The sequence below is a fragment of the Tenebrio molitor genome, chromosome 4 (genome assembly GCF_963966145.1).
Source record: "Tenebrio molitor chromosome 4, icTenMoli1.1, whole genome shotgun sequence".
NCBI lineage: Eukaryota > Metazoa > Arthropoda > Insecta > Coleoptera > Tenebrionidae > Tenebrio > Tenebrio molitor.
In genome coordinates, this window is record NC_091049.1 from 1,196,218 (window position 1) to 1,223,790 (window position 27,573).

Genomic DNA, 27,573 nt, shown 5'->3' on the forward strand with positions numbered 1-27,573 from the left:
TAAAACAGTTGAAAATGCTGTGACAAGCGTCAAAATAAAAAATATGTCTTGAATTTACCTTGTTTATTTACTTATATTATAAATTTAATTATAAATTATTATAAAATTTGGTTAGATTGTCACAAATGAAAAATTTTTCCCTGCCTGATTTGCGTCAAAACATGATTTTGACGACCAGTTTTTTTTTGCTCGCGACAGTACCTACTATGGTAATGTTAAAATAACAAATTATCTTATTACTTTGTTCTTATTTGTATTAAAATATAAATTAATTGTTATCAAAAACTTGCTTTTAAAAAGTAAATTTGTATTGATCTCAATGGATTACCAACTGAAAACCTACATTTCTTTCTTTATGGTCTAATGGTCAATATAGCAATACGCCTTGACACAATTCGGAGACAATCACTTTTAATAACATTCTAAAAATAAAATGTTATATTAAAGAGACTTAAATCGAACAGAAGTAAACTTTTAAAAAATATTAAAACTAATATAGAGTGGCCGGCAAAAAAAGTTAGCCATCATTTAAATGTCAGTGTCATTAAAGCATTAATTACACATTTGGATTTTGACGTAACAGAAAAGTGCTGGCTAGTTTTTATTGCCGGCCATTGTAGTTACAATATGATCGATCAAGATAAAAAAGGTAAGGGGCGGCTATGCAAAACAAAATTTCTTAAAACGTGTCGCCTAACTTAAACAACTGTCACTGACGCAAATGTTAAATTGACAAGTTACACTTGTTCATGTTAAAAAATAGTGTTCACTCGAAAAGACAAAATATTCATGATAACTGTAATCCTCTTTCTGAAATGGGAGCGAAGAAAAACTGTGACTGCGTTAACCATTCACAACCTTTTTTTATTGGACTTTCGGCAAAACCTTTCTTCATCATCGCTGTTAGTACGACTAAAGCTACGCCACACGTTTTCAAAAGTTTTTGTTTTTTACAGCTGCCCCTTTTGTCGTTTCTGTTAACTATATACATTTAACCTTCGCATCATTATCTTTTCTCCAAGAAAAAAAATCTTCCCTTTGTTTATTTTTTTTTTAAATCTTCGTTCAAACAAATACGATTTTCTCTTTTCCTAGTTTCGTTGCATCGTAGAACCTTGTGTCCTTCATCGACGTGTCCTTGCGGATGGAAAATCACCACGCCAATCCTCCTTATCTTAACCTACTATTTTTAGTGGTATGTGTCACATTCAAACTACTGATCTTCGGCTCGTTTACTATCACACTTGAACTTCTTTAGAAGAATGCAAATTTTTTGGTGCCTGTTCAGGTTAGATTTCGTCTTAAATTTGCTCTGGCACTTGTCACAAGTGAACCACCGCACGGCTTCCGAGGTGGTGTGCTTGAGCAGCATGTGATGTTTCAGATTCCTTTTCATCTTCGTCCTGTGGTCGCAGTTGAAGCAGTAGAACCATTCCGCTTCTTCATCGGGTTTGTGCAGGTTCACGTGACATTTCAGGTTGCATTTCCATCTTGTTTTGTAAGAGCACTGTTCACATTGAAACCACGTCGCCTCTTCGATGGGCGTGTGCGTGGACCGCTCGTGTGCCAGCAGTCGGTACCTTTGCCGTGCCTTGTAGTCGCATTTGTTGCATTTCCACCATTTGATGTCTTCTTCGGTTTTTCCGTCCGAATGGCGCAGTTTTGCGTGTCTGTACAAGTCGTATTTGATTTTGGACTGATACTGACACTTGTCACAAGCAAACCACTGCACAGCTTCGGGTGTGGTATGTTTTACCAACATGTGACGTGTAAAGGTTTCTTTCCTGCGAGTCCTGAACTCGCAATTGAAGCAGTCAAACCACATTCCTTCTTTATCGGATTTGTGCAGATTCATGTGACGTTTAAGATAGCATTTCAGTTTTGTTTTGTAAGAGCACTGTTCGCACCGCAGCCACAACACTTCTTCGTCTGATGTATGTTTGATCAGTTTATGATGCTTCATTGTGTGTTTGTGCTTTGTTGTGAAGTCGCACTTGTCACACCTGAACCTTTGGGTCTGTTTTTCATCGGATTTGTGTCGAGTTGTTATGTGACGTTTAAGATAGCATTCCAGTTTTGTTTTGTACGCGCACTTCTCACATCGAAACCACGATGTGTCTTCATTTAATGTGTGTTTCATCCGGTCGTGACGTTTTAAAATATATCTTCGATTTGTCTTATAGTTGCATTTGTCGCACCTGAACCATTGAACGTCTTCTGTGGAGAGATGCAATTTTGCATCTTTACCAAACGTTACTTTCTCGAAATCTTCTTTCGTCTTAAAACACAAAGAATTCGAGTGTTTGACCCACATTAACGCTGAATATGTTTCGAACGAGCACTCTCGGCAAATGTAGCTTTTTACTTCAACGTCATTTTTCGGTTCGTCGATCTTCTTTCTGTGATATTCTCTGATGTGTTGATTGAAAATAATCCTAAGATCGCTTCCAAAATCGCACTTTTTGCAGTTGTACCTTTCTAGAGAGTTTGTTTCGCAATTGAATGATGGAAACTGGTGAAAAAAACGTGATCTGCTCATGTGAGAACATCTATCGCAGTCGTGAATCCCTCCGCACTCACATTTTTGGATGCTCTCTGTACGTTCCAAATTTGCCATTTTGATGTTAGTCTGAAAATTAGATTTTATCTCAATCACGATGGCTGCAAAATATGCAAGTTTTAGTTTATGTCATTTGTCATGTAGGTAGTGTGGGTTTACCAGACAAAGAGTACCTTCTAGTTAGCTACTCTATACTTTATTTGGTTGGCACCTTTGTTTTAAATTTGACAACGTCACCACTTGTCAAAACAAAACGTCAAACTAATCTTAAAGATTTTAAGCGATTTGGAGCCTTTAAGGGGCTCGTCGAACAAAAAAACATTGTATTCAACTCGTTCTTGTGTAAATTGGGCTTTTTTGGCACGAGTGGGCCAGTTTAAAACGCGAGTGAAACGAGGGTTTTAAAGGTTTACAACTTTATTTCGTTCATTTGCAGTTCCGTATTTACACCCTGAATTAAGTACACTAACCGCAAATCAGCCACACACCTTAGCAGCTAAAATTACTGCAGTCTCAATTCGAATATTTAGCAGTGTTTAAAAGACTGTTACGGATTTTGGTGTAACTATCGCTAAATATGTCTGCATTCACGGAATTAGCTGCAGAAGAAAATTTGTTGATCGGTGAGAACAGACCTATGTTTGTGTGCGTAGAAAATCTTTAGGTATGTTACGTAATGCTGTAACCTGAACTTTGACATTGAATAACAGTCTACTAAGAATTGGAGCAGCATCAATTTTTAGCATTATTTGTTTTATTTACCTTGAATTTGTTAATTATATATACAAATGTAAAACTTTTTAATATATCGCGTGTTCAAAAATGATTACGTTCTAGAAGGCCATGACTCAAATGAAGTGTTTGTTAGTGTATGTTAGGTTAGATTGGCCTGACAGATCTTGTCGAAATTTAAAAATGTAAATAATTGATATTTTCACATTTATCGTCAAAAGTTCCAAATTAGTCATCAAAATAACCTTTGTTTTAAATTTAAACCATAAAAACTTACTAAACATAACTTTTGGTGCTGACTTAAAGCAGAATTAATACAAATCGTTAACTCTAGAGAGGTCCGTCTTACTTATTACTCTGAGGCCAATACAAAATTATTCAGTAAACTATTATTATTTTGGACAGAAAAATTATTCTGAAATACCGATTTGCGATGTGGACATTGGGGAAATTGCATAAAGCCAAGAAATACGTTGCATCAAATCAACGAATTTTTGAACAGCCTTTATTGCCAATCCATCACTGATAGTTATTAATTCATACATGTATTCTAATTGTTGCAGAACAAAGGCATTTTATGGCAGAAGGAAACGATACACGTGTTCAGTTAATCTCGCATTTGATTACGATTAACTTAATTTCGCTTTTGTAAACTGGCCGTTAATGTCATACAACATGATGATAGGTTATGATTTTACGATCGTTTTACAATGGAGCATTTTCCATTGCGTCAAAACATGATTTTGACTAGTTTTTTTTTTGCTCGCGACAGTACCTACTATGGTAATGTTAAAATAACAAATTATCTTATTACTTTGTTCTTATTTGTATTAAATATAAATTAATTGTTATCAAAAACTTGCTTTTAAAATGTAAATTTTTATTGATCTCAATGGATTACCAATTGAAGACCTATATACATTTCTTTCTTTATGGTCTAATGGTCAATATAGCAATACGCCTTGACACAACTGGGAGACAATCCCTTTTAATAACATTCTAAAAATAAAATGTTATATTAAAGAGACTTAAATCGAACAGAAGAAAGGAAACTTTTAAAAAATATTAAAACTAATACAGTGGCCGGCAAAAAAAGTTAGCCATCATTTAAATGTTAGTGTCATTAAAGCATTAATTACACATTTGGATTTTGATATAACAGAAAAGTGATAGCTAGTTTTTATTGCCGGCCATTGTACAATATGATCGATCAAGATAAAAAAGGTAAGGGGCGGCTATGCAAAACAAAATTTCTTAAAATGTGTCGCCTAACTTAAACAACTGTCACTGACGCAAATGTTAAATTGACAAGTTACACTTGTTCAAGTTAAAAAATGGTTTTCACTCAAAAAGACAAAATACTTATTCATGATAAATGTAATCCTCTTTCTGAAATGGGAACGAAGAAAAACTGTGACTGCGTTTACCATTCACAACCTTTTTTTATTGGACTTTCGGCAAAACCTTTCTTCATCATCGCTGTTAGTACGACTAAAGCTACGCCACACGTTTTCAAAAGTTTTTGTTTTTTACAGCCGCCCCTTGTGCCAATCCTCCTTATCTTAACCTATTATTTTTAGTGGCATGTGTCACATTCAAACCAATCATCTTCAGCTCGTTTACTATCACACTTGAATTTCTTTAGAAGAATGCAAGTTTTTTTGGTGCCTGTTCAGGTTAGATTTCGTCTTAAATTTGCTCTGGCACTTGTCACAAGTCAACCATCGCACGGCTTCCGGGGCGGTGTGTTTGAGCAACATGTGATGTTTCAGATTCTTCTTAGTTTTCGTCCTGTGCTCGCAGTTGATGCAGTAGAACCATTCCGCTTCTTCATCGGGTTTGTGCAGGTTCACGTGACGTTTCAGGCTGACTTTCCATTTTGTTTTGTAGGAGCACTGTTCACATTGAAACCACGTCGCCTCTTCGATGGGCGTGTGCTTGGACCGCTCGTGTTTCCGCAGTCGGTACCTTTGCCGTGCCTTGTAGTCGCATTTGTCGCATTTCAACCATTCGATGTCTTCTTCGGTTTTTCCGTCCGAATGGCGCAGTTTTGCGTGTCTGTACAAGTCATCTTTGGTTTTGGACTTGTACTGACACTTGTCACAAGCAAACCATCGCAGAGCTTCGGGTGTGGTGTGTTTCACCAACATGTGACGTCTCAAATTTTCTTTCCTCCGAGTCCTGTACTCGCAATTGAAGCAGTAAAACCACATTCCTTCTTCATCGGGTTTGTGCAGATTCATGTGACGTCTAAGAGAGCATTTCAGTTTTGTTTTGTAAGAGCACTGTTTGCACTGCAGCCACAACACTTCTTCGTCTGATGTGTGTTTGATCAGTGTGTGCTGCTTCACTCTAGATCTGTATTTTGCTTTGAAGTCGCACTTGTCACACCTGAACCATTGGATCTGTTGTTCATCGGATTTGTGTCGAGTTGTTATGTGATGTTTAAGATAGCATTCCAGTTTTGTTTTGTAAGCGCACTGTTCACATTGAAACCACGATGTTTCTTCTTTTAATATGTGTTTCATCCGATCGTGACGTTTTAAAATGTATCTTCGATTTGTCTTATAGTTGCATTTGTCGCACCTGAACCATTGAATGTCTGTACAGAGATGCAATTTTGCATCTTTACCAAACGTTACTTTCTCGAAATCTTCTTTCGTCTTAAAACACAAAGAATTCCAGTGTTTGATCCATATTAACGCTGAATATGTTTCGAACGAGCACTCTCGGCAAATGTAGCTTTTTACTGCAAAGTCATTTTTCGGTTCGTCGATCCTCTTTCTATGATGTTCTCTGATGTGTTGATTGAAAATAGTCCTAAGATCGCTTCCAAAATTGCACTTTTTACAGTTGTACCTTTCCAGAGAGTTTGTTTCGCACCTGAATGATGGAAACTGGTGAAAAAAACGTGATCTGCTCATGTGAGAACATCTATCGCAGTCGTGAATCGCTCCGCACTCACATTTCAGGATGCTCTCTGTACGTTCCAAATTTGCCATTTTGATGTTATAGTCTGAAAATTAGATTTTATCTCAATCACGATGGCTGCAAAATATGCTAGTTTTAGTTTATGTCAACTGTCAAGTAGGTAGTGTGGGTTTACCAGACAAAGAGTACCTTCTAGTAGCTACTCTATACTTTATTTGGTTGGCACCTTTGTTTTAAATTTGACGTCACCACTTGTCAAAACTAAACGTCAAGCTAATTTTAAGGATTTTAAGCGATTTGGAGCCTTTAAGGGGGTCGTCGAACAAAAAAAACGTTGTCTTCAACTCGTTCTTGTGTAAATTGGGCTTTTTTGGCACGAGTGGGCTAGTTTAAAACGCGAGTGAAACGAAACATAATATGACAATGAATTATACACCGCCGGATTCCTCTTTTCAATGCGCATCTTTTGAGTTGAAAAAATTTTACCTCGCTTTTTTAGTTTAAGAGAAATTCACAAAAAACCAAAAAAAACTCATATTTTTTCCTATTCTGGCTCCCACACCAACAAATCGGGTCTATGGCCGGAACTTTCCCTATGCCTGACTTCAGCTCATCCTATACAATAACTCACCGCAATTTCGTTCGATTCTGCCACAAAAAATTTTTTCGAAAAAACCATGAACCTTCTATCAAATTTGCACCCGGAAAAAACTTTTAAACGGCCGTAGCTCCCTTATTAAACATAATATGACAATGAATTATACACCGCTGGATTCCTCTTTTCAATGCGCATCTTTTGAGTGGAAAAATTTTACCTCGCTTTTTTAGTTTAAGAGAAATTCACAAAAAACCAAAAAAACTCATATTTTTGCCTATTTTTGGCTCCCACACCAACAAATGGGGTCTATGGCCGGAACTTTACCTATGCCTGACTTCAGCTCATCCTATACAATAACTCACCGCAATTTCGTTCGATTCTGCCACAAAAAAATTTTTCGAAAAAACCATGAACCTTCTATCAAATTTGCACCCGGAAAAAACTTTTAAACGGCCGTAGCTCCCTTATTAAACATAATATGACAATGAATTATACACCGCTGGATTCCTCTTTTCAATGCGCATCTTTTGAGTGGAAAAAATTTTACCTCGTTTTTTTAGTTTAAGAGAAATTCACAAAAAACCAAAAAAACTCATATTTTTGCCTATTTTTGGCTCCCACACCAACAAATGGGGTCTATGGCCGGAACTTTCCCTATGCCTGACTTCAGCTCATCCTACACAATAACTCACCGCAACTTCGTTCGATTCAGCCACAAAAAAATTTTTCGAAAAAACCATGAACCCCTACCTTCTATCAAATTTGCACCCGGAAAAAACTTTTAAACGGCCGTAGCTCCCTTATTAAACATAATATGACAATGAATTATACACCGCTGGATTCCTCTTTTCAATGCGCATCTTTTGAGTGGAAAAAATTTTACCTCGTTTTTTTAGTTTAAGAGAAATTCACAAAAAACCAAAAAAACTCATATTTTTGCCTATTTTTGGCTCCCACACCAACAAATGGGGTCTATGGCCGGAACTTTCCCTATGCCTGACTTCAGCTCATCCTACACAATAACTCACCGCAATTTCGTTCGATTCTGCCACAAAAAATTTTTTCGAAAAAACCATGAACCTTCTATCAAATTTGCACCCGGAAAAAACATTTAAACGGCCGTAGCTCCCTTATTAAACATAATATGACAATGAATTATACACCGCTGGATTCCTCTTTTCAATGCGCATCTTTTGAGTGGAAAAAATTTTACCTCGCTTTTTTAGTTTAAGAGAAATTCACAAAAAACCAAAAAAACTCATATTTTTGCATATTTTTGGCTCCCACACCAACAAATGGGGTCTATGGCCGGAACTTTCCCTATGCCTGACTTCAGCTCATCCTACACAATAACTCACCGCAATTTCGTTCGATTCTGCCACAAAAATTTTTTTCGAAAAAACCATGAACCCCTACGTTCTATCAAATTTGCAACCGGAAAAAACTTTTAAACGGCCGTAGCTCCCTTATTAAACATAATATGACAATGAATTATACACCGCTGGATTCCTCTTTTCAATGCGCATCTTTTGAGTGGAAAAAATTTTACCTCGCTTTTTTAGTTTAAGAGAAATTCACAAAAAACCAAAAAAACTCATATTTTTGCCTATTTTTGGCTCCCACACCAACAAATGGGGTCTATGGCCGGAACTTTCCCTATGCCTGACTTCAGCTCATCCTATACAATAACTCACCGCAATTTCGTTCGATTCTGCCACAAAAAATTTTTTCGAAAAAACCATGAACCCCCTACCTTCTATCAAATTTGCACCTGGAAAAAACCTTGTGCCATTTCAATTGGGTCGTTGTTTCTTCCTTCACTATCCGTGCTAAATACATATTTATCTTGTACTCACCTACGATTCAATTTATACACAAAAAGAACTTGACTTCATTGTAACTTACTGAAAATATGTTCTGCAGTCTAATACAAACACCATCAATACGTTTCAAAGTCGCTTAATTATGATTACGGTAAATTCGGCAACATGTTGCGTTCATTTTAATAGGTCCGCATGTCACGCACTTTAGTGACAGTAAAGATGACAGAAATCAAACATGTATCCAACGTTAAAAAATGAAATCATAGCCTCCCCTTATGCCAAAACATCGTAAATGGTATATAAAGTCCATTCAATAAACATCTGGAGTGTCAAAATCAAAATTACAGTTGTTAGGTCAGGTCAGGTTAAATCACTACTTATTTTCATATTGCCCAGTTATCTATGATTTTTTAATTTTTCAAACTATTCATTTGTTTAAATCGACATTGTCAAATAAATTGCAAAATTATTTAAGTGTATTTTTTAAAAAGGTTAAAATGGAAAGTTCAAAACGAACTAGGGTGGGGTAATCTTGTAGTTTACGTCGCCCAAACTGTGCAACGCTTCGCGCACCATGCTAAATGTGTACAGCGTTGCCAGACTTATTTATTTGTATCGAATAAGAGAAAATTCACAATTAAGATCACGTGACGGTGATTTTAATTATACAATTATACTCTGTGCAGGAGCCCCTCTACCACCCATTGTTTAAAAAAAGCACACTAAACCAGGGAAACAGATGAATTAACAAACGTATTGGAGTCGTACACATCCAACTAAAAGACGCGCTGAATTCATCTGGCAACAATGCAGAGTCTATGGGGCTGCGCGTATGAGATGCGCAGTTTGGGCGACGTAAACTACAAGATTACCCTAGGGTGGTTCTATTGGCGCGAGGGAAGAGGGCCATAAGAAATTATTATGAGGAACAAACAAAAAAGTGATAATAACGGGAAGAAATTACAAATTTGTGCCAAAGCCGGTCCAGTATTGTTAACTAAGAATTGGTGTTCGTTCTTGTGATTCAGAAATCAAAATTTTGGAGAGATAAGTGTTAATCAAGTGTTAAATAATAAATGAAACAGATTAGTTTATTTTGGATGATTTTGGTTGTTGTTTAATTTGTTACCTGTTTTCATTTTGTCGCGTATTTTCTATAAACCTTATTAAATTGCTCTAATTCATTTAGTTGCTGCATTTCACTTCAAGTGTTCGAAGCAATGAATGATTCAAAACATTTTTACTTCAATGATTAAAAATGAAAACATAACCTATAGTATATTATGCACCGAGGGAGTGAAGTGGATGATGATTTTTACCCGAGGTGCAATTTGTAGCCCGAGGGCGTAGCTCCAGGGTTTTACAAAGCACTGAATGTAAAAATCATTCACTCCCGAGGTCTATATACTATTTTTTGCACGACTCACCGATTTTAATAGAAAAAAACCGAAAATTTGTAAATTATCACTAACTGTCAAGCTAAATTGAAGTGTCATGTTGACAGTTAAAAATAATTTTAATCTTTCGGCTTTTTTCAATTAAAATTTTTAAATCGCGCAAATAATAGTATCTGCACCTCGGCAATGCATGATTGTTACCGTCGTTGATTATACATAGTTTTTTTTTTTAAGTGACAGTAATTTGATGTACGAAATTCCGTGGCCGCGACTGTATTTACACTGACAATAACCAAGCCATTTAACTTCATTTTTATTTGCACATAAATTAGTTCAATGCCTTTTTGCTTGTTCTATCTTTGGGCAGTTTGTGTTATTTTATTCTGCATCTTTGCTTTACATCTAAATCTAGCACACAAACACCGTTCAACGTAGAATGTTCACCTTTGCATGTTTCTGAAGATAATGTGTCGTACTTACCGAAATTCGAGGAATTCAAAAGTCTTGATAAAAAAATCACATGTTTTATTATTGAAATAATACCATGTTTTATAGTGTTTTTTTACTTTTTGTCTACTTAGGCCACAGAAAAACATAAGACGTTGTTTACGAGCTGTCAAACGTCAGATCTTGGAGTGCGTTCACTAATACCGTCCGCATCCAGAACCATAGAAATTGTTTTTTTTTTTTATTATTTATGTGGAGGGAGAATAAACTATTCTCCCTCCACGATTATTTAAAAAACTTTTAAAATCGTTGAAAATGCTGTGACAAGTGTTGGTTATGTCAAATAAAAGATATTATGTTGAATTTACCTTTCCCGATAGATGTTTATTTACTTAAATATGTAAGTACTGTCGCGAGCAAAAAATTCTGGTCGTCAATGTCATTTCAAAATTTGGTTAGATTGTCACAAATTATAGTATATTTCAAACCAAGGTACGAAAGTGCTTTCTTGCAGACCGCAGGGAAAGATTATAAACAGAGCCATAGGCGAGGTTTGTAAGTGCCTAAGGTCTGCAAGGGAACTTTCTTAACAAGGTTTGAATACTATTTTTTTCCCTACCGGCACAACTTCGTTAAAAAAAGTCAAAAAAAGATGGTTATATTCCTGATTAAAACGAAAATTTTGAGAATTGAATAGTAGGCTGGGTTATTTGTTTAATTAACTTATCATCGCATTTGAAGATTTGACGTTTGTTCGAAAATTTGATATAAACAGGGTAAAGTAATCTACCTACCTAGCTTATCTGTTTATTTTTCAGATTATATGATTGATCTACCAACTTGCTTTATTGAATTGGCTTTCATTTATCAATAGCTTATTTCACTTTTGACACTTTTGACATTGGTATTTTGGTACAGTTTTACCATAAACATTTCATGATTAACTTTCTTACCTTAACGAGAAAATTGAATTTTCTCACCTCAAATGAGCCTACATTTCTAACCGGTAGGGAAAAAATAGTAGATTACATACTGAAGTGGAAAGTGTTTCATTCCTGTCGAAAGCTAAGATAGTTTACCAAGGCGTAGCCGAGATGATCTAATGCTCTAGACAGGAAGGAAACACCTTCCCACCGAGGTTTGTATACTATTTCGGCAAAACCTTTCTTCATCATCGCTCTTGATACGATTGAAGCTACGCCACACGTTTTCAAAACTTTTTGTTTTTCACAGCCGCCCCTTGTGTCGTTTCTATTAACCATATACATTTAACCTTCGCATCATTATCTTTTTTCCAAGAAAAAAACTTTACTTTGTTTTTAAATATTCCTTCAAACGAATACGATGTTTTATTTTCTTTGTTCCGTTGCATCGTAGAACCTTGTGGCGTCCTTCATCGACGTGTCCTTGCGGATGAAACGTCACCACGCCAATCCTCCTTATCTTAACCTACTATTTTTAATGGCATGTGTCACATTCGAACCACTCATCTTCTGCTTGTTTGCTATCACACTTGAACTTCTTTGGAAGAATGCAATTTTTTTTGGTGCCTATTCAGGTTAGATTTCGTCTTAAATTTGCTGTGACACTTGTCACAAGCAAACCATTGCACAGCTTCGGTGGTGTGTTTCAGCAACATGTGACGTCTCAGGTTTCCTTAGTGCTGAGTCCTGTACTCGCAATTGAAGCAGTAGAACCACTTGGCTTCTTCATCAGGCTTGTGCAGTCATTTCTTGGGTGATGAGAGTTTTATTTATTAATTTTAAATTCACGATTGAATCCAAAAATATTGAGTTGTTTTACACCCAATTTAACTCCTGTGTGTGAACGGTGTGTACTCATTTATTCACATCATTTTGTTTTTTATATGGAGCGGCAACCATTAATTTTACATTCAGTTTTTACGCCTACTTGGACTACAATCATTTATAATAACCCTGTATTATTCACATAAAATATTTCTGATTCATATTTTACGCGTGACCTCAATTAACATTTTAGATATGTGACACAATTTGACAGCATTCTAACCTCATTTGGGTTTTCCCCCAAACACAATTTAGGGACACCACAAAATTTTACACTAGGGAGTAGTATGTATCTTAAATTCAAAAAACTCCTGGACTGTCAAAATTAAATTTTAAATAAAATGCTTGTTTTGACTGTACTTGGGGATAAAAATTTTTCACTATAGTGTATCCACGTCAAAATCTAGTTACAAAATATATTTAGGGTATGTTTTCCTTTTTAATTATTGAACTAAAAATGTTTTGAACACTTGAAACGAAATGCGGCAACGGAAAGAACTGGAGCGATTTAATCAAGTTTATAAAAAAACACAAGGAAAAACAGACAAACTGAAAACGAGTAAAAACTAAACAATAACCATAATTGAAAATCGCGTCCCATACCTGTGGGAGTCAGATTCCGCTAAGGATATAATACCTGTTACATTTGACGATTGGCGCCAGAATAAAAACTTAAATTCAAAAATCCCGAGAAGCGCGCCTACTTAGTAACTTTAGTAACCAAAGGTCATGCTAACAATTCACATCTATTATTGAAATTTTTTAATAAACAATTGTCAAATTTTCATGTTGGTATGAGCCAAACAGTGATTTTCCTGATAATGCGATTAGTCGAACTGAGTGTTAACGTTTTTGTAGCCTGTGCCCTGACAAGCGAGAGTTTATTTCAAATTTGAAAAAGATTTCTCCTGATTTCTCATTACATTTGTTTTGAAAATGAATTCATGGAAGAAAGGTAGAATACGGGAAGTGAAGTGAACATAACCTCAACTATGATTTGGTGATGCTGACAATTGTGGAGTACGTTCAAAATTTGTAGATTTGAAACCATACGAAAAAGCAGTTTTAGTTCAAAATTCCCACTCAAAGTAACAATTACAAAACAAGGTCGAAAAACACAATTTCAGATTACTTTTTCTTTTTATCCAATAAACGTTTGTATTTTACGTTTCTTGTTTTGACAAGATATGCCCTTGTCTTTTGTTCAGTATTTACACTGTTCGTGTTATTTTATTCTGAATCTTTGCTTTACCCCTAAATCTGGCCAACTGGCACAAACACCGTTCAACTATCAACTATACTCTATTCTTTATCTTGGTGAGTGGTCTTTGGGAAATTTTCAGCCGTCAAGTTGAATTTAGGGATTTTTGAAAGTTCCCATGGAAAAGTGCGTTGGTAGTTGTTGAAAAATATTCAAATATTACAATAATGTACTTACAGAGACGCCGCAAGGTCTTTCTATTTATTATTTAACAGGTTAAATTGGTCATGATTCATATGGACCGAGACATAACCTCAAACGTGTCATCTTCATATCGCATCGTTTTCTAAAACTTTAATAACTTGCTTGGGAATTTCAAAATGTTCTAGACCGGTCATACACTTTCCAGTCAAATTTGGTCCGGTTTATGGTTTAAGAATCCGGTTAGTTTCTCAAACCTAAACTTCTTTGCAATATTGCCCGGGACGGGCATAATGTTCGGTCGGATTGACCGACGACGGACGCCAATGATTTTCAGATCGGGAACGGTTAAATTTATGAATCGGTGTGTACGGCTTATATATTTACATTTACATTTCGCGACATAAGATCGCGAGATTTGGACATGAATGTTTGACGAAGATTTTGAATCTGAATGATAGCGATGACAGTTAATATTTGATTTACACCAAACAAAAATTTTGTGGAAAAAGTAAAACTTACAAAGCTACCCATGGCTTGCTTGATCGCATCGACCACTCACCAAGATAAAGAATAGAGTATAGAATGTTCACGTTGGCATGTTTTTTAAGATAATGTATCGTACTTACCGAAGTTTGGAGAATTCAAAAGTCTTGACAAAAAAATCACAAATTTAATTGTTGAAGTATATTTTATGGTGTTTTTGTAATATTCTGTTATTTTTGTCTATTTAGGCTACAGAAAAACAATGCCTAAACGTTGTTTACGAGCTGTCAAAAGTCAAATGTTGGAGTTCGAAGTTTGGTTGGGGTGCGTTCACTAATACAAAGCGAATTTTTGCGACCGTACCAGGTAAGTTGGTGACATTGGTAATTGGGCTTTTATTTCTATGATCCTCGAGAGCCACATTGAAATCCAAAAATGACAATTAAAACTGTCAAGACATTAGGGATACAGGAGGATATCCTTTTTCAAAATACTGTGACAAGTGCTGGTTGCGTAAAGTGTAAAATAAAAAACATGTGTTGAATTTACCTCTTGCTGATAGATGTTTAATTATTATATACATTATGATAATGCTAAAATAACAATTTATCTTATTTTGTTCTTATTTGTATTAAAATATAAATTAATTGTTATCAAAAACTTGCTTTTAAAATGTATAAATTTTTATTTATATTAATGTATTACCAAGTACCAACTGAAGACCTACATTTCTTTCGTCTAATGGTCAAAATAGCAATTCGCCTTGACACCACTCGGAAACAATCACTTTTAATAACATTCTAAAAGTAAAATATTACACACAAGAGACTTAAATCGAACAGAAAGAAACATTAAATAGTTATTAGTGTATCAAGGCCAAAAAGTGCATCTTTTTCGTCCGAATCAGGGTTTTCTAGTCCAGGTGCAGCCGAGACCTGAAAACAGGTGAGGACAAAAGGCACTTTTTGGTCGAGGTGCACATTAAATTTTTAAAGCAACCGCACGAACTACAAAGCAAGACATCATTGGAAAAATTACAAATTTATTTTGTATCAACTTTTTTCAAATAGATACAATTGACAATTTTTTTATAGTATTTTTTTATCAGCTTGCCAATAAAACAAGAAATTTACTATTTTCAATACAATTACTTATTTATCTAATTCACGGTGACAGGAAAATTATTGCGATTATCATCTGCCATGTCCGGCGGCGTATTAGACATTTTTTCAATCCTTTCGCTGTTGTAACGGGTGTTTTTTAAAATTTGGCGTCGAAGTAGGCGTTGAACTGTCGATTGTGAACGGACTATACAGGTTACGGATCATGGATCAGCTGTTTAAATCTTACGCTTTTACACGAGTGGTGCGATCTCAATCGACTCTCCAACGCCTGCTTCGACGCCAAATTTAAAAAAACACCCTTTATTAGACATGTCTTCATGGCGCTGTTGCTATCGATTATATGAACGTTCATTTTCTTATTATGCACCAAATAACCACCAGAAATAAGACAACACTTTTTCGGGGAAATAAAATACTTCGGTTAAATTTAACTGTCAAATATTCATTTGTTTTAAGTCGGTTTACTCGGTTTCGTTGTTAACTTAACTAAACAGACCAACAGATGCCGCCACGGTCCAGGGTCAGAAAACTGCGTCCGAAAAAGTGCGTACGAAAGAATTTTCCACAGTCGCCCCTTGTGTCTTTTCTGTTGACCATATGCATTTGATGATGTGAAGGTTCATCATAATTTTTTTCCAAGAAAAAAAACTTTTGTTTGTTTATTTTTTTTTAATCTTCCAAACGAATACGATTTTTGTGGCGTCCTTCATGGACGTGTCCTTGCGGATGTAACGTCACCACGCCAATCCTCTTTATTTTAACCTACTATGTACTTTTAGTTTCTGGTGCCTTTTCAGGCAAAATTTCGTTTTAAATTTGCACTGGCAATTGTCACAAGTGAACCTTCGCACGGCTTCCGAAGTGGTGTGCTTGAACAGCATGTGAAGTTTCAGATTCTTCTTCCTCTTCCTCCTGTACTCGCGGTAGAAGCAGTAGAACTATTCCGCTTCTTCGGAGGGATTGTGTAGGATCATGTGACATTTCAGGCTGGACTTCCATCTTGTTTTGTAAGAGCACTGTTCGCATTGAAACCACGCCACGTCTTCTTTCGGCATGTGTTTGACCCGCTCGTGTTGCCGCAGTCGGCACTTTTGCCGTGCCTTGAAGTCGCATTTGTCGCATTTCAACCATTCGATGTTCTCTTCGATCTTTCCGTCCGAATGGCGCAGTCTTACGTGGTTGTTCAAGTCATATTTGGTTTTGGTCTGGAAGTGACACTTGTCACAAGCAAACCACTGCACAGCTTCGGGTGTGGTGTGTTTCAGGTACATGTGACGTCTTAAGTTTTCTTTCCTTTGAGTCCTGTAGTCACAATTCAAGCAGTAAATCCACTTTGCTTCTTCGTCGGATTTGTGCGGAGTCATTATTGGACGTTCAAGAGAGACTTTCAGTTTTTTTTTGTAAGAGCACTGCAGCCACAACGCTTCTTTGTCTGATGTGTGTTTGATCAGTTTGTGATCCTTCATTCTGTACTTTTGTTTTACTTTGAAGTCGCATTTCAACAATCCACTGTCCTCTTCGATCATTACGTCCGAATGGTGCAATTTGACGTGTTTGTGCAAGTCATCTTTGGTTTTGCATTGGTACTCACACTTGTCGCAAGCAAGCCACTGCACAAATTCGGATAAGGTGTGTTTCAGCAACATGTGACGTCTCAAGTTTTCTTTCCTCCGAGCCCTGTACTTACAATTGCAGCAGTAAAACCACGTTGCTTCTTCATCTGATTTGTGCAAACTCATTATGTGACGTTTAAGAGAGCATTTCAGTTTTGTTTTGTAAGAACACTGTTCGCACTGCAGCCACAGCGCTTCTTCGTCTGATGTGTGTTTGATCAGTTTGTGACGCTTCACTCTGTATCTTTCTTTTGCTTTGAAGTCGCACTTGTCACACCTGAACCATTGGATCTCTTCATCGGATTTGTGTCGAGTTGTTATGTGACGTTTAAGATAACTTTCCAGTTTTGTTATGTAAGCGCACTTTTCACATTGAAACCATGACGTTTTTTCATTTGATGTGTATGCACACGTCACGCTGTGACGTTTTAAGCAATATCTTCGATCTGTCTTATAGTTGCATTTATCGCAGCTGAACCATTGAACGTTTCCTCTGGACAGTTGCAGTTTTGCGTCGTTACTAAACGTTACTTTCTCGAAATCTTCTTTCGTCTTAAAACACAAAGTATCCAAGTGTTTGATCCACACTAACGCTGAATATGTTTCGAACGAGCACTCTCGACAGATGTAGCTTTTTACTTCAACGTCATTTTTCGGTTCGTCGATCCTCTTTCTGTGATGTTCTCTGATGTGTTGATTGAAAATTATCGCAAGATCGCTTTCAAAATCGCACTCTTCGCAGTGGTACTTTTCTAGAGAGTTTTTTTCGCAACCGAATGATGGGATTTGGGGGAAAAAAAGTGATCTGCTCATGTAAGGACATCTGTCGCAGTCGTGAATCCTTCCGCATTCACATTTCAGAATGCTCCCTGTATATTCCAAATTTGCCATTTTGATGTTACAGTCTGAAAATTAGATTTTAACTCAATCACGATGGCTGCAAAATATGCAATTTTTAGTTTATGTAAAGGTAGTGTGCGTCCACCAGACAAAGAGTACTTCTAGTACTTTATACTTTATTTGGTTGGCACCTTTGTTTTAAATTTGACAACGCAATTTGACGTCGACCAACCAATTTTTTGTATGTTTGAGAATTCACCCTGTGCCTATGTGACACAATTTGACAGCGTTTTAACCTCAATTCGATTTTTCCCCCAAACAAACACTATTTAAAGTGGACTCAAGTTGCAAAAAACCACGGATGAATTAGTTAGGTATTAGCTGTCATTGTGTTTGGTAATTTTAACGAATCACTATTGGTAGCATTGGTGCAATTTAAATTTAATGATGCTGTGCCTAACCTCAAATAAATAATTACAAAAAAGTTACTAGAAAAGGTCGATATAAAATTCAAACTAACGAAACTTCTATTGCATACTGCACTATGTAAATTTTCACCACTTTTGATTTGCAACAGCATTTTTTCAATATTTTTTAACCAACCAAATAGAGGCACAAAAGGACTAGAAAATCATATACCTATAGTTTGGATTAAATATTTTCCAAATAAGTACACAGTTTTAAAGTAATTTCAAATAACAACGTAAGTACGGTCGATGGACAAAAAAACTGGGACAAAAATTTTAATCCAGGTTTACTAACAAATGGGTTAACTATGGTATGATGACATAAGACAAAAATGCCACGTGTGACACTTACAAACATCTGTTTGGCGAGCAATACAGTATTTTTGCTAACGTTTACCTCGTTAGCAATTGCTCGTATGATATTGATAATACCCTCCCAAGGCCTTGTCTAATTAGGTGTTTTTGGAATTCAGTTAGATTCGGCATTACAGCTGTCAACACTGATTGTAAAAGTCAGTATTATTTTGACTTTATCTTGACAATTAAAAGCTTGATACAAATGTAAGAAATTTTGAGCGTCCCAGCTTTTTTTGTCCACCAACCGTACATTAATTTTAACCAGTGACACTTCTCGTGAAGAACAACAAAAATTTTTATGCATCATTTTTTCGAAATATATTTTTTTTCAGTGGGTATTTTCCCTCCCCCATAAATTAACGAGCTGTCTATTTCCTAGTTATTTAACCCGATGACACTGACCGTGATATAATAGTTTTTGTAAAAATCATCGCAAAACTTTGTGTTTTTAGAATAAAGTTTTTTCGCTCGGCGGCCGAGGTGCAGTTTTTAGTTAGTTTTGTCCGACTCCACAAGCCAGGTGTTTACGTGTTGATTATGTGATTTGAGCTAAAATTTTGTGAAAATGGAACGTTTATTTTCGAATATTGAATACACAGATATGTATTGTGTTGTGCGTGAAATGTGCGGGACTGCTCCGCGAGTCCAGAGAATTTCCGTGCGACTTCTTCTTGTGAAGTTTTAACAGAACGGGTGGAAAATGCTGCCACAACAATTCGCAATAACAGAGGTATGTTGGAAAGAATGGAAATATCATTTTGTTGGCGTCTTCATTATTGTATTGACAATAACGACGGTCACTTTAAACACTTCTTGTAATGGTTAGTGATTACTCTAATTATTTCATGAGAATTTTTACAGATTAATACACTAATTTCAGGAAACATTTTGTCATTATTTGGGTATAGGCGATTCATTAGGGTCAGTAAAATATTTATTATTTATCCTTATCATTAGGTATCCATAGGTCGCAGCAACCAGCGCAGCAGTTAGCCGCCGTGCAAAAAACAGTGAAAGTTTTCTTTCATTTGTTTTTTGTTCTTCGCTTGTCGGCATCGGCGAAGCAAGTAATCTCCATAGGCGGTTAACGAAATTTGTGCCAAGTTTTTCAATCATTTTAATTGGATAACTATAAGGTTTACGAAAAAAATATATTCAAATACCGTGAGATCATTTAAATTTATAATTAGAGGAGGTTATGACTTTAAAATTATATTGGCAACACCGCTGACATCTTGATTAGAATTGTCAAAATGACGCTTTAAAATTCAATACAAAGTATGAAACCGCGAGTTAACAGTTGTAACCAAGCCAGGTGTTTGATACAACTGTTAACTCGCAGTTTCATATTGTGTATTGAATTTTGAAGCGCTACTTTGACAAATCAAATCAAGATGTCAAGGGTGTTGCCAGTCTAATTTTAAAGTCATAGCCAACTTTAATTATAAATTTAAATAATCTCACCGTATATTGTTGCTATTAACGAGATCTATTAAAATTAATGTACTTATTTTTGAGACACGTTGTATAGTTGACTCAAGTTGCAAAAAACCACTTTGCCTTTGTAACGGCACTTTTATGGCGTTAGTCATTTGTAATTACTTTAAAACTGTACTTATATAGAAAATATTCAATCCAAACTATGATTTTCTGGTCCCTTTTTGCCTTTATTTGGTTCAAAAATATTGAAAAAATGCCGTTGCAAATGACAAGTGGTCTTTTGCAACTTGAGTCAACTATACAGGATGTTTTCAAAGTTGAGGCGTTCCTTGTAACACGAGGTCCTATACATTATTCTTAAAAATGTTTGCCTACATCTTCTTAGTGAAATGTTTGTATTAACGGAGATAATTGATTGTATATTTTTATTGTTTTCTAAAATTTTGAGTCCGGTGCTGTCTATTTCTCCGCTGTACTAGATTAATAACTGACGTGGCCCAGGACGGTATCTTTCCGGAAATCGCTCTGCGTACTCTCTGGACGCCGCAGCTGCATTCTGATAACGTGCTAACATTGCCCGTACATTAGCAACATATCTGTGAGCTCATTATTTTCCTAATAATAAAGCCATTCCGACTAATTAGATGGCAACTCTGACAGTATTTTTGATTAACGTCCATGCTCATTTGATTTTTTTTTGTCAATTCTAATTTCTAACAAATCAGTGCAAAATTTGAAAAGGACCTATTGTATCTTCATTGCTGTACACATTTTCTAAGGTGGTTTTGGCTAAAACTTGTGACCAAAAGTTGGCCAGTGACAGCTCCGGGCTCTCAGGGGGTTTTCGGGGCATAGGGCGTGGGTTCGGATTATAAAAAAATGGGCGCCAGGCAGCTATTGTCTTGAGCTGGTTGTTAAGCTTGTCCAGCTGCCGGGACAGGTGCTCAGTTTCTCGGATGCTTCGGAGTCAATACGAAAGAACTTAATTCCTTGCGAATTAAATAATTGGTTTATTCAATTTTTGTCCAACAGTCCAGGAAATTCGAAATGCTTACTTAAGTGTGCACTGGTCCGTGGAATTGGCAACGTTACTCTACGTAATTTTGTTAATTGAAATTTCGAACCAGTTCACATTAATGATCTTATTCAATACCTTATTCTGGTCTTATCAAGAAAGCTTTCCTTTACAGGTGACCTTGTAACTTATTTGTGAATAAACTTAAAATTAATACAACTCCGATGAAAAAAAACGAAAGGAAAATCTGTTGCATGCGTGAAACAAGAATGAAGCGCAGTCTTCTGCTTTCATAAATTTACAACGTTAATTTAACATCGATTCTATAATTGAAAAAATTGCAAATTTACTGGAAGTAGAAGAACTGCTACTAATAATTGAAATGTGAAATTTGAAAACTTGAGCTTTGTGAAGTCTTTCTAAAAATTTGAAATTATTGAAATGCGAGATTTTTACAAATTGAAACGGTTCTAAATATTGAGAAGCGGGATATTTGAGGCGTTCTTTGATTTTTCGCAAATCCGCAATTAAATTGTGCGACTTATCTTACGCCGGTAACGTGGTGTGACCTTGACGATTTTCTTTAGTCCTTGGTGAAACGGTACGTGGTCCGATGACCTTAATGGACGGTTTGCGGTCTGGCGACGACCACTCTGACGAACGATGCGGCGACGAATGACCCTAAAGAATAACGTTCCTGGTCCGAACTATCGCCCCAAATAACGATGACTGGTCCGGCTGACCCTAAAGAACAACGTTCCTGGTCCGGCTGACCCTAAAGAACAACGTTCCTGGCTCGAACTATCGCCCCAAATAACGATGACTGGTCCGGCTGACCCTAAAGAACAACCCCTAACGAATTGTCGTTAGTGTTGCGAAACTCAATCGATTCGGTAATTACCTTTCCGCTGAAAGGGGTTGCTTCTCGATAATTCGAAGGAGGACTTTCCGGTTCTCCTTCGCGGTACGGTAACGGTAATCTGGCTCGAACTACCCCTAACGGACGAAAATTAGTGAAGTGAATTCGCTAATGAAGGATAATTACCTCTATCTCGCTAGATGACGAGGGGTTTCTCGACCACGGCAAAACGGTAAACGGTAAAACGGTAAATCTTCGGGCTCCTCGACGGCCCCGAAGGCTGGCAGCGCCGGTTTGTTTACGTTGGACTTCACCGATCGAAAAATCCGGATGTCGAAGCGGTAATGTGTCGGTGAGTCCACGCGTAACACACGATAGATGTTGACGGCAATTTCCCGCAGGATCTCAAAAGGTTGGACACCACAAGGATGAAGGAAGAAGGTTAGGGAAAAGAAGAGAAGAAGATAACTTTCCGGCAAGTCACGGGAACAAAAGGGAATCGGAATTAACTTTGCCGTACGGTTACCCGAGCTGAGAAGAAGAAGAGGAAGGATTGAAGGAAAAGGAAAGGAGAAAGAAGAAAAAAGCGAACGATGAATAGATAGGCCGCAGCTAGACAGCCTAGAGGCGTGAGGCCACCTCAGCCTAAAATTTAGGGGCTAACATGTGTGATTCCAGCCGCCCCAAAACTGGCTGGCACAAAGACTCTACAATGAAAACTCTAAAGAAACCGCGAAAGAAACAAACGAAAACCGAAAGTGAAACTGAAAGCGAAACCGAAATAAAACTGAAAGTGATCCGATAAACAAAAATGAACCCTGAACCGATAAACTCAAAATGAATTGACTGACGGCACAAACAAACTGAATTATTTCGAAATGAGCGTCCCCAAAAAAGGTTACGGCAGGGTGGGCGCGTCGCGACGTCATATGCCGTGCGTTGTGTTGCTTGTTCCTGATCTTCGAACAGCGATCTTATTGTCCCGCGAGCATAAGTAGGACCTCTTGGCCTCCTACCCCGGCCAAAACGAATAGTGGCACTTTGACCTGCTACACTACCCCCCTCCTCAAAAAGAAAAAAGAAAAGGTAACGCGGTTGCCTTTTTCTTTTTACACAAAACGAAGATGAAGTCTTCTCAAAAACGTCAAAATTTGTTCAATGGAAAAGTTTTGATTCCGCCACAAAATGGCTAGTTGATATCTGCGCGTATCAAACGATTGAAAACTGAATCTCAATGTCAATTAGTACTTGAGTACTGCGGTATGATGTAAGTCGAATTCGGGATATGTCATAAATGGGGTTTTTCAAATAAACTTTTCCTGAACAAACTCCACGGTAAAATTTTTGGTCTCGATCATTTCAAAAAATTCGACGAAAAAAAATGCAACGCAATTTTCGCTGCAGCGCTCGAAAACGGAAAGTGAAAATGCGACGAAGCGTTTTCCACGATTCCACGGAACGTCATCCGCAAAAAAATCGCTCATAGAGACACTTGGAGGTCTTCGAGTGTCTGACCTTGACATTGGCGAAATGTCCACCGTTTCTCCGATTGTGCGACAAGGATGGAACTCAAACAAACATGTCACCCGAAAAAGTGTTTCGCAGCGCGATAACGTTCTCAAAAAATTTCTTATCTGTGAAGACACGAGATAAGACTGAATACAATCCGCTAATTTTCTCTGCAAAATTCCTGCTTCTCTTACACGGTAAAAAAATTGAAAACTGAAATTTCTCTGAAACCCAAACCCAAAGCTCCGATTGTTGAACAATGAAAAATCTGTGATCTTGCCAAATCTGTAGTTGAGTCACAAACACGATAAACAAAGCTGAATGAGCCAAACTGACCAAATTTGCGGAATTCAAACGAGGAAGCAAAATCGTCAAAATTTGTGACTGCTACAAAGTTGACAAATCACACCCCTAACAAATCGCGTCAAAATTTGTGGCGGCTCGATTGACTTGACAGGCCCTCGAAAATCCAAGCGTCAAAATTTGTGGCTGTCAAATGCAAGCGAGCCCTCGAGGCCCAAATTGGTTTACAAATTTCGCGAAAATGAAGATGAGCGATAAACGAAAATTTGTGGTTGCTCCAAAAAGTCGGGAAATCGGGCCCCACGTTGGGCGCCAAAATTTGTGTGACCAAAAGTTGGCCAGTGACAGCTCCGGGCTCTCAGGGGGTTTTCGGGGCATAGGGCGTGGGTTCGGATTATAAAAAAATGGGCGCCAGGCAGCTATTGTCTTGAGCTGGTTGTTAAGCTTGTCCAGCTGCCGGGACAGGTGCTCAGTTTCTCGGATGCTTCGGAGTCAATACGAAAGAACTTAATTCCTTGCGAATTAAATAATTGGTTTATTCAATTTTTGTCCAACAGTCCAGGAAATTCGAAATGCTTACTTAAGTGTGCACTGGTCCGTGGAATTGGCAACGTTACTCTACGTAATTTTGTTAATTGAAATTTCGAACCAGTTCACATTAATGATCTTATTCAATACCTTATTCTGGTCTTATCAAGAAAGCTTTCCTTTACAGGTGACCTTGTAACTTATTTGTGAATAAACTTAAAATTAATACAACTCCGATGAAAAAAAACGAAAGGAAAATCTGTTGCATGCGTGAAACAAGAATGAAGCGCAGTCTTCTGCTTTCATAAATTTACAACGTTAATTTAACATCGATTCTATAATTGAAAAAATTGCAAATTTACTGGAAGTAGAAGAACTGCTACTAATAATTGAAATGTGAAATTTGAAAACTTGAGCTTTGTGAAGTCTTTCTAAAAATTTGAAATTATTGAAATGCGAGATTTTTACAAATTGAAACGGTTCTAAATATTGAGAAGCGGGATATTTGAGGCGTTCTTTGATTTTTCGCAAATCCGCAATTAAATTGTGCGACTTATCTTACGCCGGTAACGTGGTGTGACCTTGACGATTTTCTTTAGTCCTTGGTGAAACGGTACGTGGTCCGATGACCTTAATGGACGGTTTGCGGTCTGGCGACGACCACTCTGACGAACGATGCGGCGACGAATGACCCTAAAGAATAACGTTCCTGGTCCGAACTATCGCCCCAAATAACGATGACTGGTCCGGCTGACCCTAAAGAACAACGTTCCTGGTCCGGCTGACCCTAAAGAACAACGTTCCTGGCTCGAACTATCGCCCCAAATAACGATGACTGGTCCGGCTGACCCTAAAGAACAACCCCTAACGAATTGTCGTTAGTGTTGCGAAACTCAATCGATTCGGTAATTACCTTTCCGCTGAAAGGGGTTGCTTCTCGATAATTCGAAGGAGGACTTTCCGGTTCTCCTTCGCGGTACGGTAACGGTAATCTGGCTCGAACTACCCCTAACGGACGAAAATTAGTGAAGTGAATTCGCTAATGAAGGATAATTACCTCTATCTCGCTAGATGACGAGGGGTTTCTCGACCACGGCAAAACGGTAAACGGTAAAACGGTAAATCTTCGGGCTCCTCGACGGCCCCGAAGGCTGGCAGCGCCGGTTTGTTTACGTTGGACTTCACCGATCGAAAAATCCGGATGTCGAAGCGGTAATGTGTCGGTGAGTCCACGCGTAACACACGATAGATGTTGACGGCAATTTCCCGCAGGATCTCAAAAGGTTGGACACCACAAGGATGAAGGAAGAAGGTTAGGGAAAAGAAGAGAAGAAGATAACTTTCCGGCAAGTCACGGGAACAAAAGGGAATCGGAATTAACTTTGCCGTACGGTTACCCGAGCTGAGAAGAAGAAGAGGAAGGATTGAAGGAAAAGGAAAGGAGAAAGAAGAAAAAAGCGAACGATGAATAGATAGGCCGCAGCTAGACAGCCTAGAGGCGTGAGGCCACCTCAGCCTAAAATTTAGGGGCTAACATGTGTGATTCCAGCCGCCCCAAAACTGGCTGGCACAAAGACTCTACAATGAAAACTCTAAAGAAACCGCGAAAGAAACAAACGAAAACCGAAAGTGAAACTGAAAGCGAAACCGAAATAAAACTGAAAGTGATCCGATAAACAAAAATGAACCCTGAACCGATAAACTCAAAATGAATTGACTGACGGCACAAACAAACTGAATTATTTCGAAATGAGCGTCCCCAAAAAAGGTTACGGCAGGGTGGGCGCGTCGCGACGTCATATGCCGTGCGTTGTGTTGCTTGTTCCTGATCTTCGAACAGCGATCTTATTGTCCCGCGAGCATAAGTAGGACCTCTTGGCCTCCTACCCCGGCCAAAACGAATAGTGGCACTTTGACCTGCTACAAACTCTTTAGAACAACGCATACTATCACATGTTAAAAGGAACGCTTCAACTTCGAAAACACCTGTAGGTACAACACCACAAAGTGTTGTATTTGATATTACGATTCATAAAGAATCTAACATAAACTGACATGACTTTTTGAGTTCTCTCAACACAAAATACGATCAACACTTGGTATATTCTGCATTGACTGCTTTGTGCATTTGGCAATGTCTGATCATACTCTCGTTTTGGTTTATTATTTCTGTGCAATAGAAATGGAGGAAACTGACCATCTGTTGGACTCTGGAATTTCCATTCGAGTCAACCTCGAAGACTTGTTGAACTGCAGTCGTAATTATTAATAAACTAATCATATAAACTAGGCAAACCTAAGGTGACCTTGACAAAGTTGTGGAGTACAAAGTGTGTCGATTTGAAACGATACGAAAAAGCAATTTTATTTCAAAATTTGTACTCAAATTAAAAATTACAAAACAAATTAGAACGACACAATTTCAGTTTACTTTTTCTCCTTATCTAGTAGCTAAACGCCTGCATTGTACATTTTTTATTTTGACAAGATATGTCCTTGTCTTTTGTTGAGTATTTACACCGACCATAAACAAGCCTTTTACTTCATTTTTATTTGCACATAAATTAGTTCAATTCCTTTTTGTTTGTTGTATCTTTGGGCAGCTCATGTTGTTTTTCCTGAATCTTTGCTTTACCTCTAAATCTGACACCGTTCACCTTTGCGTATTTTATTTTTTAAGATAATGTGTCGTACTTACCAAAGTCTGAAGAATTCAAAAGTCTTGATAAAAAAAATCACATTTTATTGTGGAATAATTGTGTTTTACGGTGTTTTTTTGTAATTTTCTACGTGACTTTTTGTCTATTTAGGCCACCGAAAACAATGGCAGAACATTGTTTGCGAGCTGTCAAAAGTCAGATGTTTGGAGTGCGTTCACTAATACAGTCCGGAATACAGAACCATACAGTTTTTTTTTTCATTATTTAAAAAAACGATTAAAATAGTTGAAAATGCTGTGACAATGTTGGTTGTGTAAAGTGCCAAATAAAAAATTTAAAATATGTGTTTGATTTACCTTTCCCGATAGATGTTTATTTATTTATACAGGGTTATTCACGAGACTTCATATGAAAATTTCGTCATATGCAACCCAAAATACAATAAACCCCTAGAACTTTATTTTTTATTTAATTCGAAATAAGTTAGCAATCCAAGTAGCTTGGCGAATAAGATTAATCATGACACTTTCTCTTTATTGAGGTTATGAGCAAAAGTTAATATAAATGTGAAAACTGACATGACAAACAATAAGGAGCAGCAATCGTTGATTTATAAATTTTGTAAGCTAGAAACCATTGGAAATTGTAGTTTCGGTTGCATGTAACGAAATTTT

General features: G+C 37.2%; 1 protein-coding gene and 2 long non-coding RNA genes across 9 annotated transcripts; 2 read left to right on the plus strand and 1 right to left on the minus strand.

Moving 5' to 3' along the window:
* Positions 1–48: 48 nt before the first annotated feature.
* On the minus strand, positions 49–27,112 carry LOC138128774 (transcriptional repressor CTCF-like). 7 transcript variants are annotated; one of them, XR_011158900.1, is made up of 3 exons: positions 26,938–27,109; positions 14,328–17,826; positions 49–6,308 (listed from the first exon to the last, which is right to left on the minus strand). XR_011158900.1 is itself a non-coding variant. In XM_069044975.1 (2 exons), exon 2 carries the CDS (start codon positions 6,292–6,294, stop codon positions 4,918–4,920), a length of 1,377 nt encoding a protein of 458 aa, XP_068901076.1. In that variant the 5' UTR covers positions 6,295–6,308; positions 26,938–27,112; the 3' UTR covers positions 49–4,917. The 7 variants fall into 7 exon arrangements, 6 of the variants coding, with proteins under 6 accessions (XP_068901076.1, XP_068901074.1, XP_068901073.1 ...); XM_069044975.1 differs by lacking the exon at positions 14,328–17,826 and having other exon boundaries at positions 26,938–27,112; XM_069044973.1 differs by lacking the exon at positions 14,328–17,826 and having other exon boundaries at positions 49–2,629; positions 26,938–27,111.
* Positions 22,185–24,017, plus strand: LOC138128788 (uncharacterized). Its single transcript, XR_011158906.1, has 2 exons — positions 22,185–22,247; positions 22,301–24,017. It is a non-coding gene; the product is annotated as an uncharacterized lncRNA (long non-coding RNA).
* LOC138128789 (uncharacterized) lies at positions 25,396–26,176 on the plus strand. Its single transcript, XR_011158907.1, has 2 exons — positions 25,396–25,458; positions 25,512–26,176. It is a non-coding gene; the product is annotated as an uncharacterized lncRNA (long non-coding RNA).
* Positions 27,113–27,573: the final 461 nt, after the last annotated feature.

What these genes read in the sequence shown, in the direction of transcription:
- LOC138128774 (XM_069044973.1), bottom strand. Translation starts at nt 2,617, where the DNA reads ATGGCAAATTTGGAACGTACAGAGAGCATCCAAAAATGTGAGTGCGGA.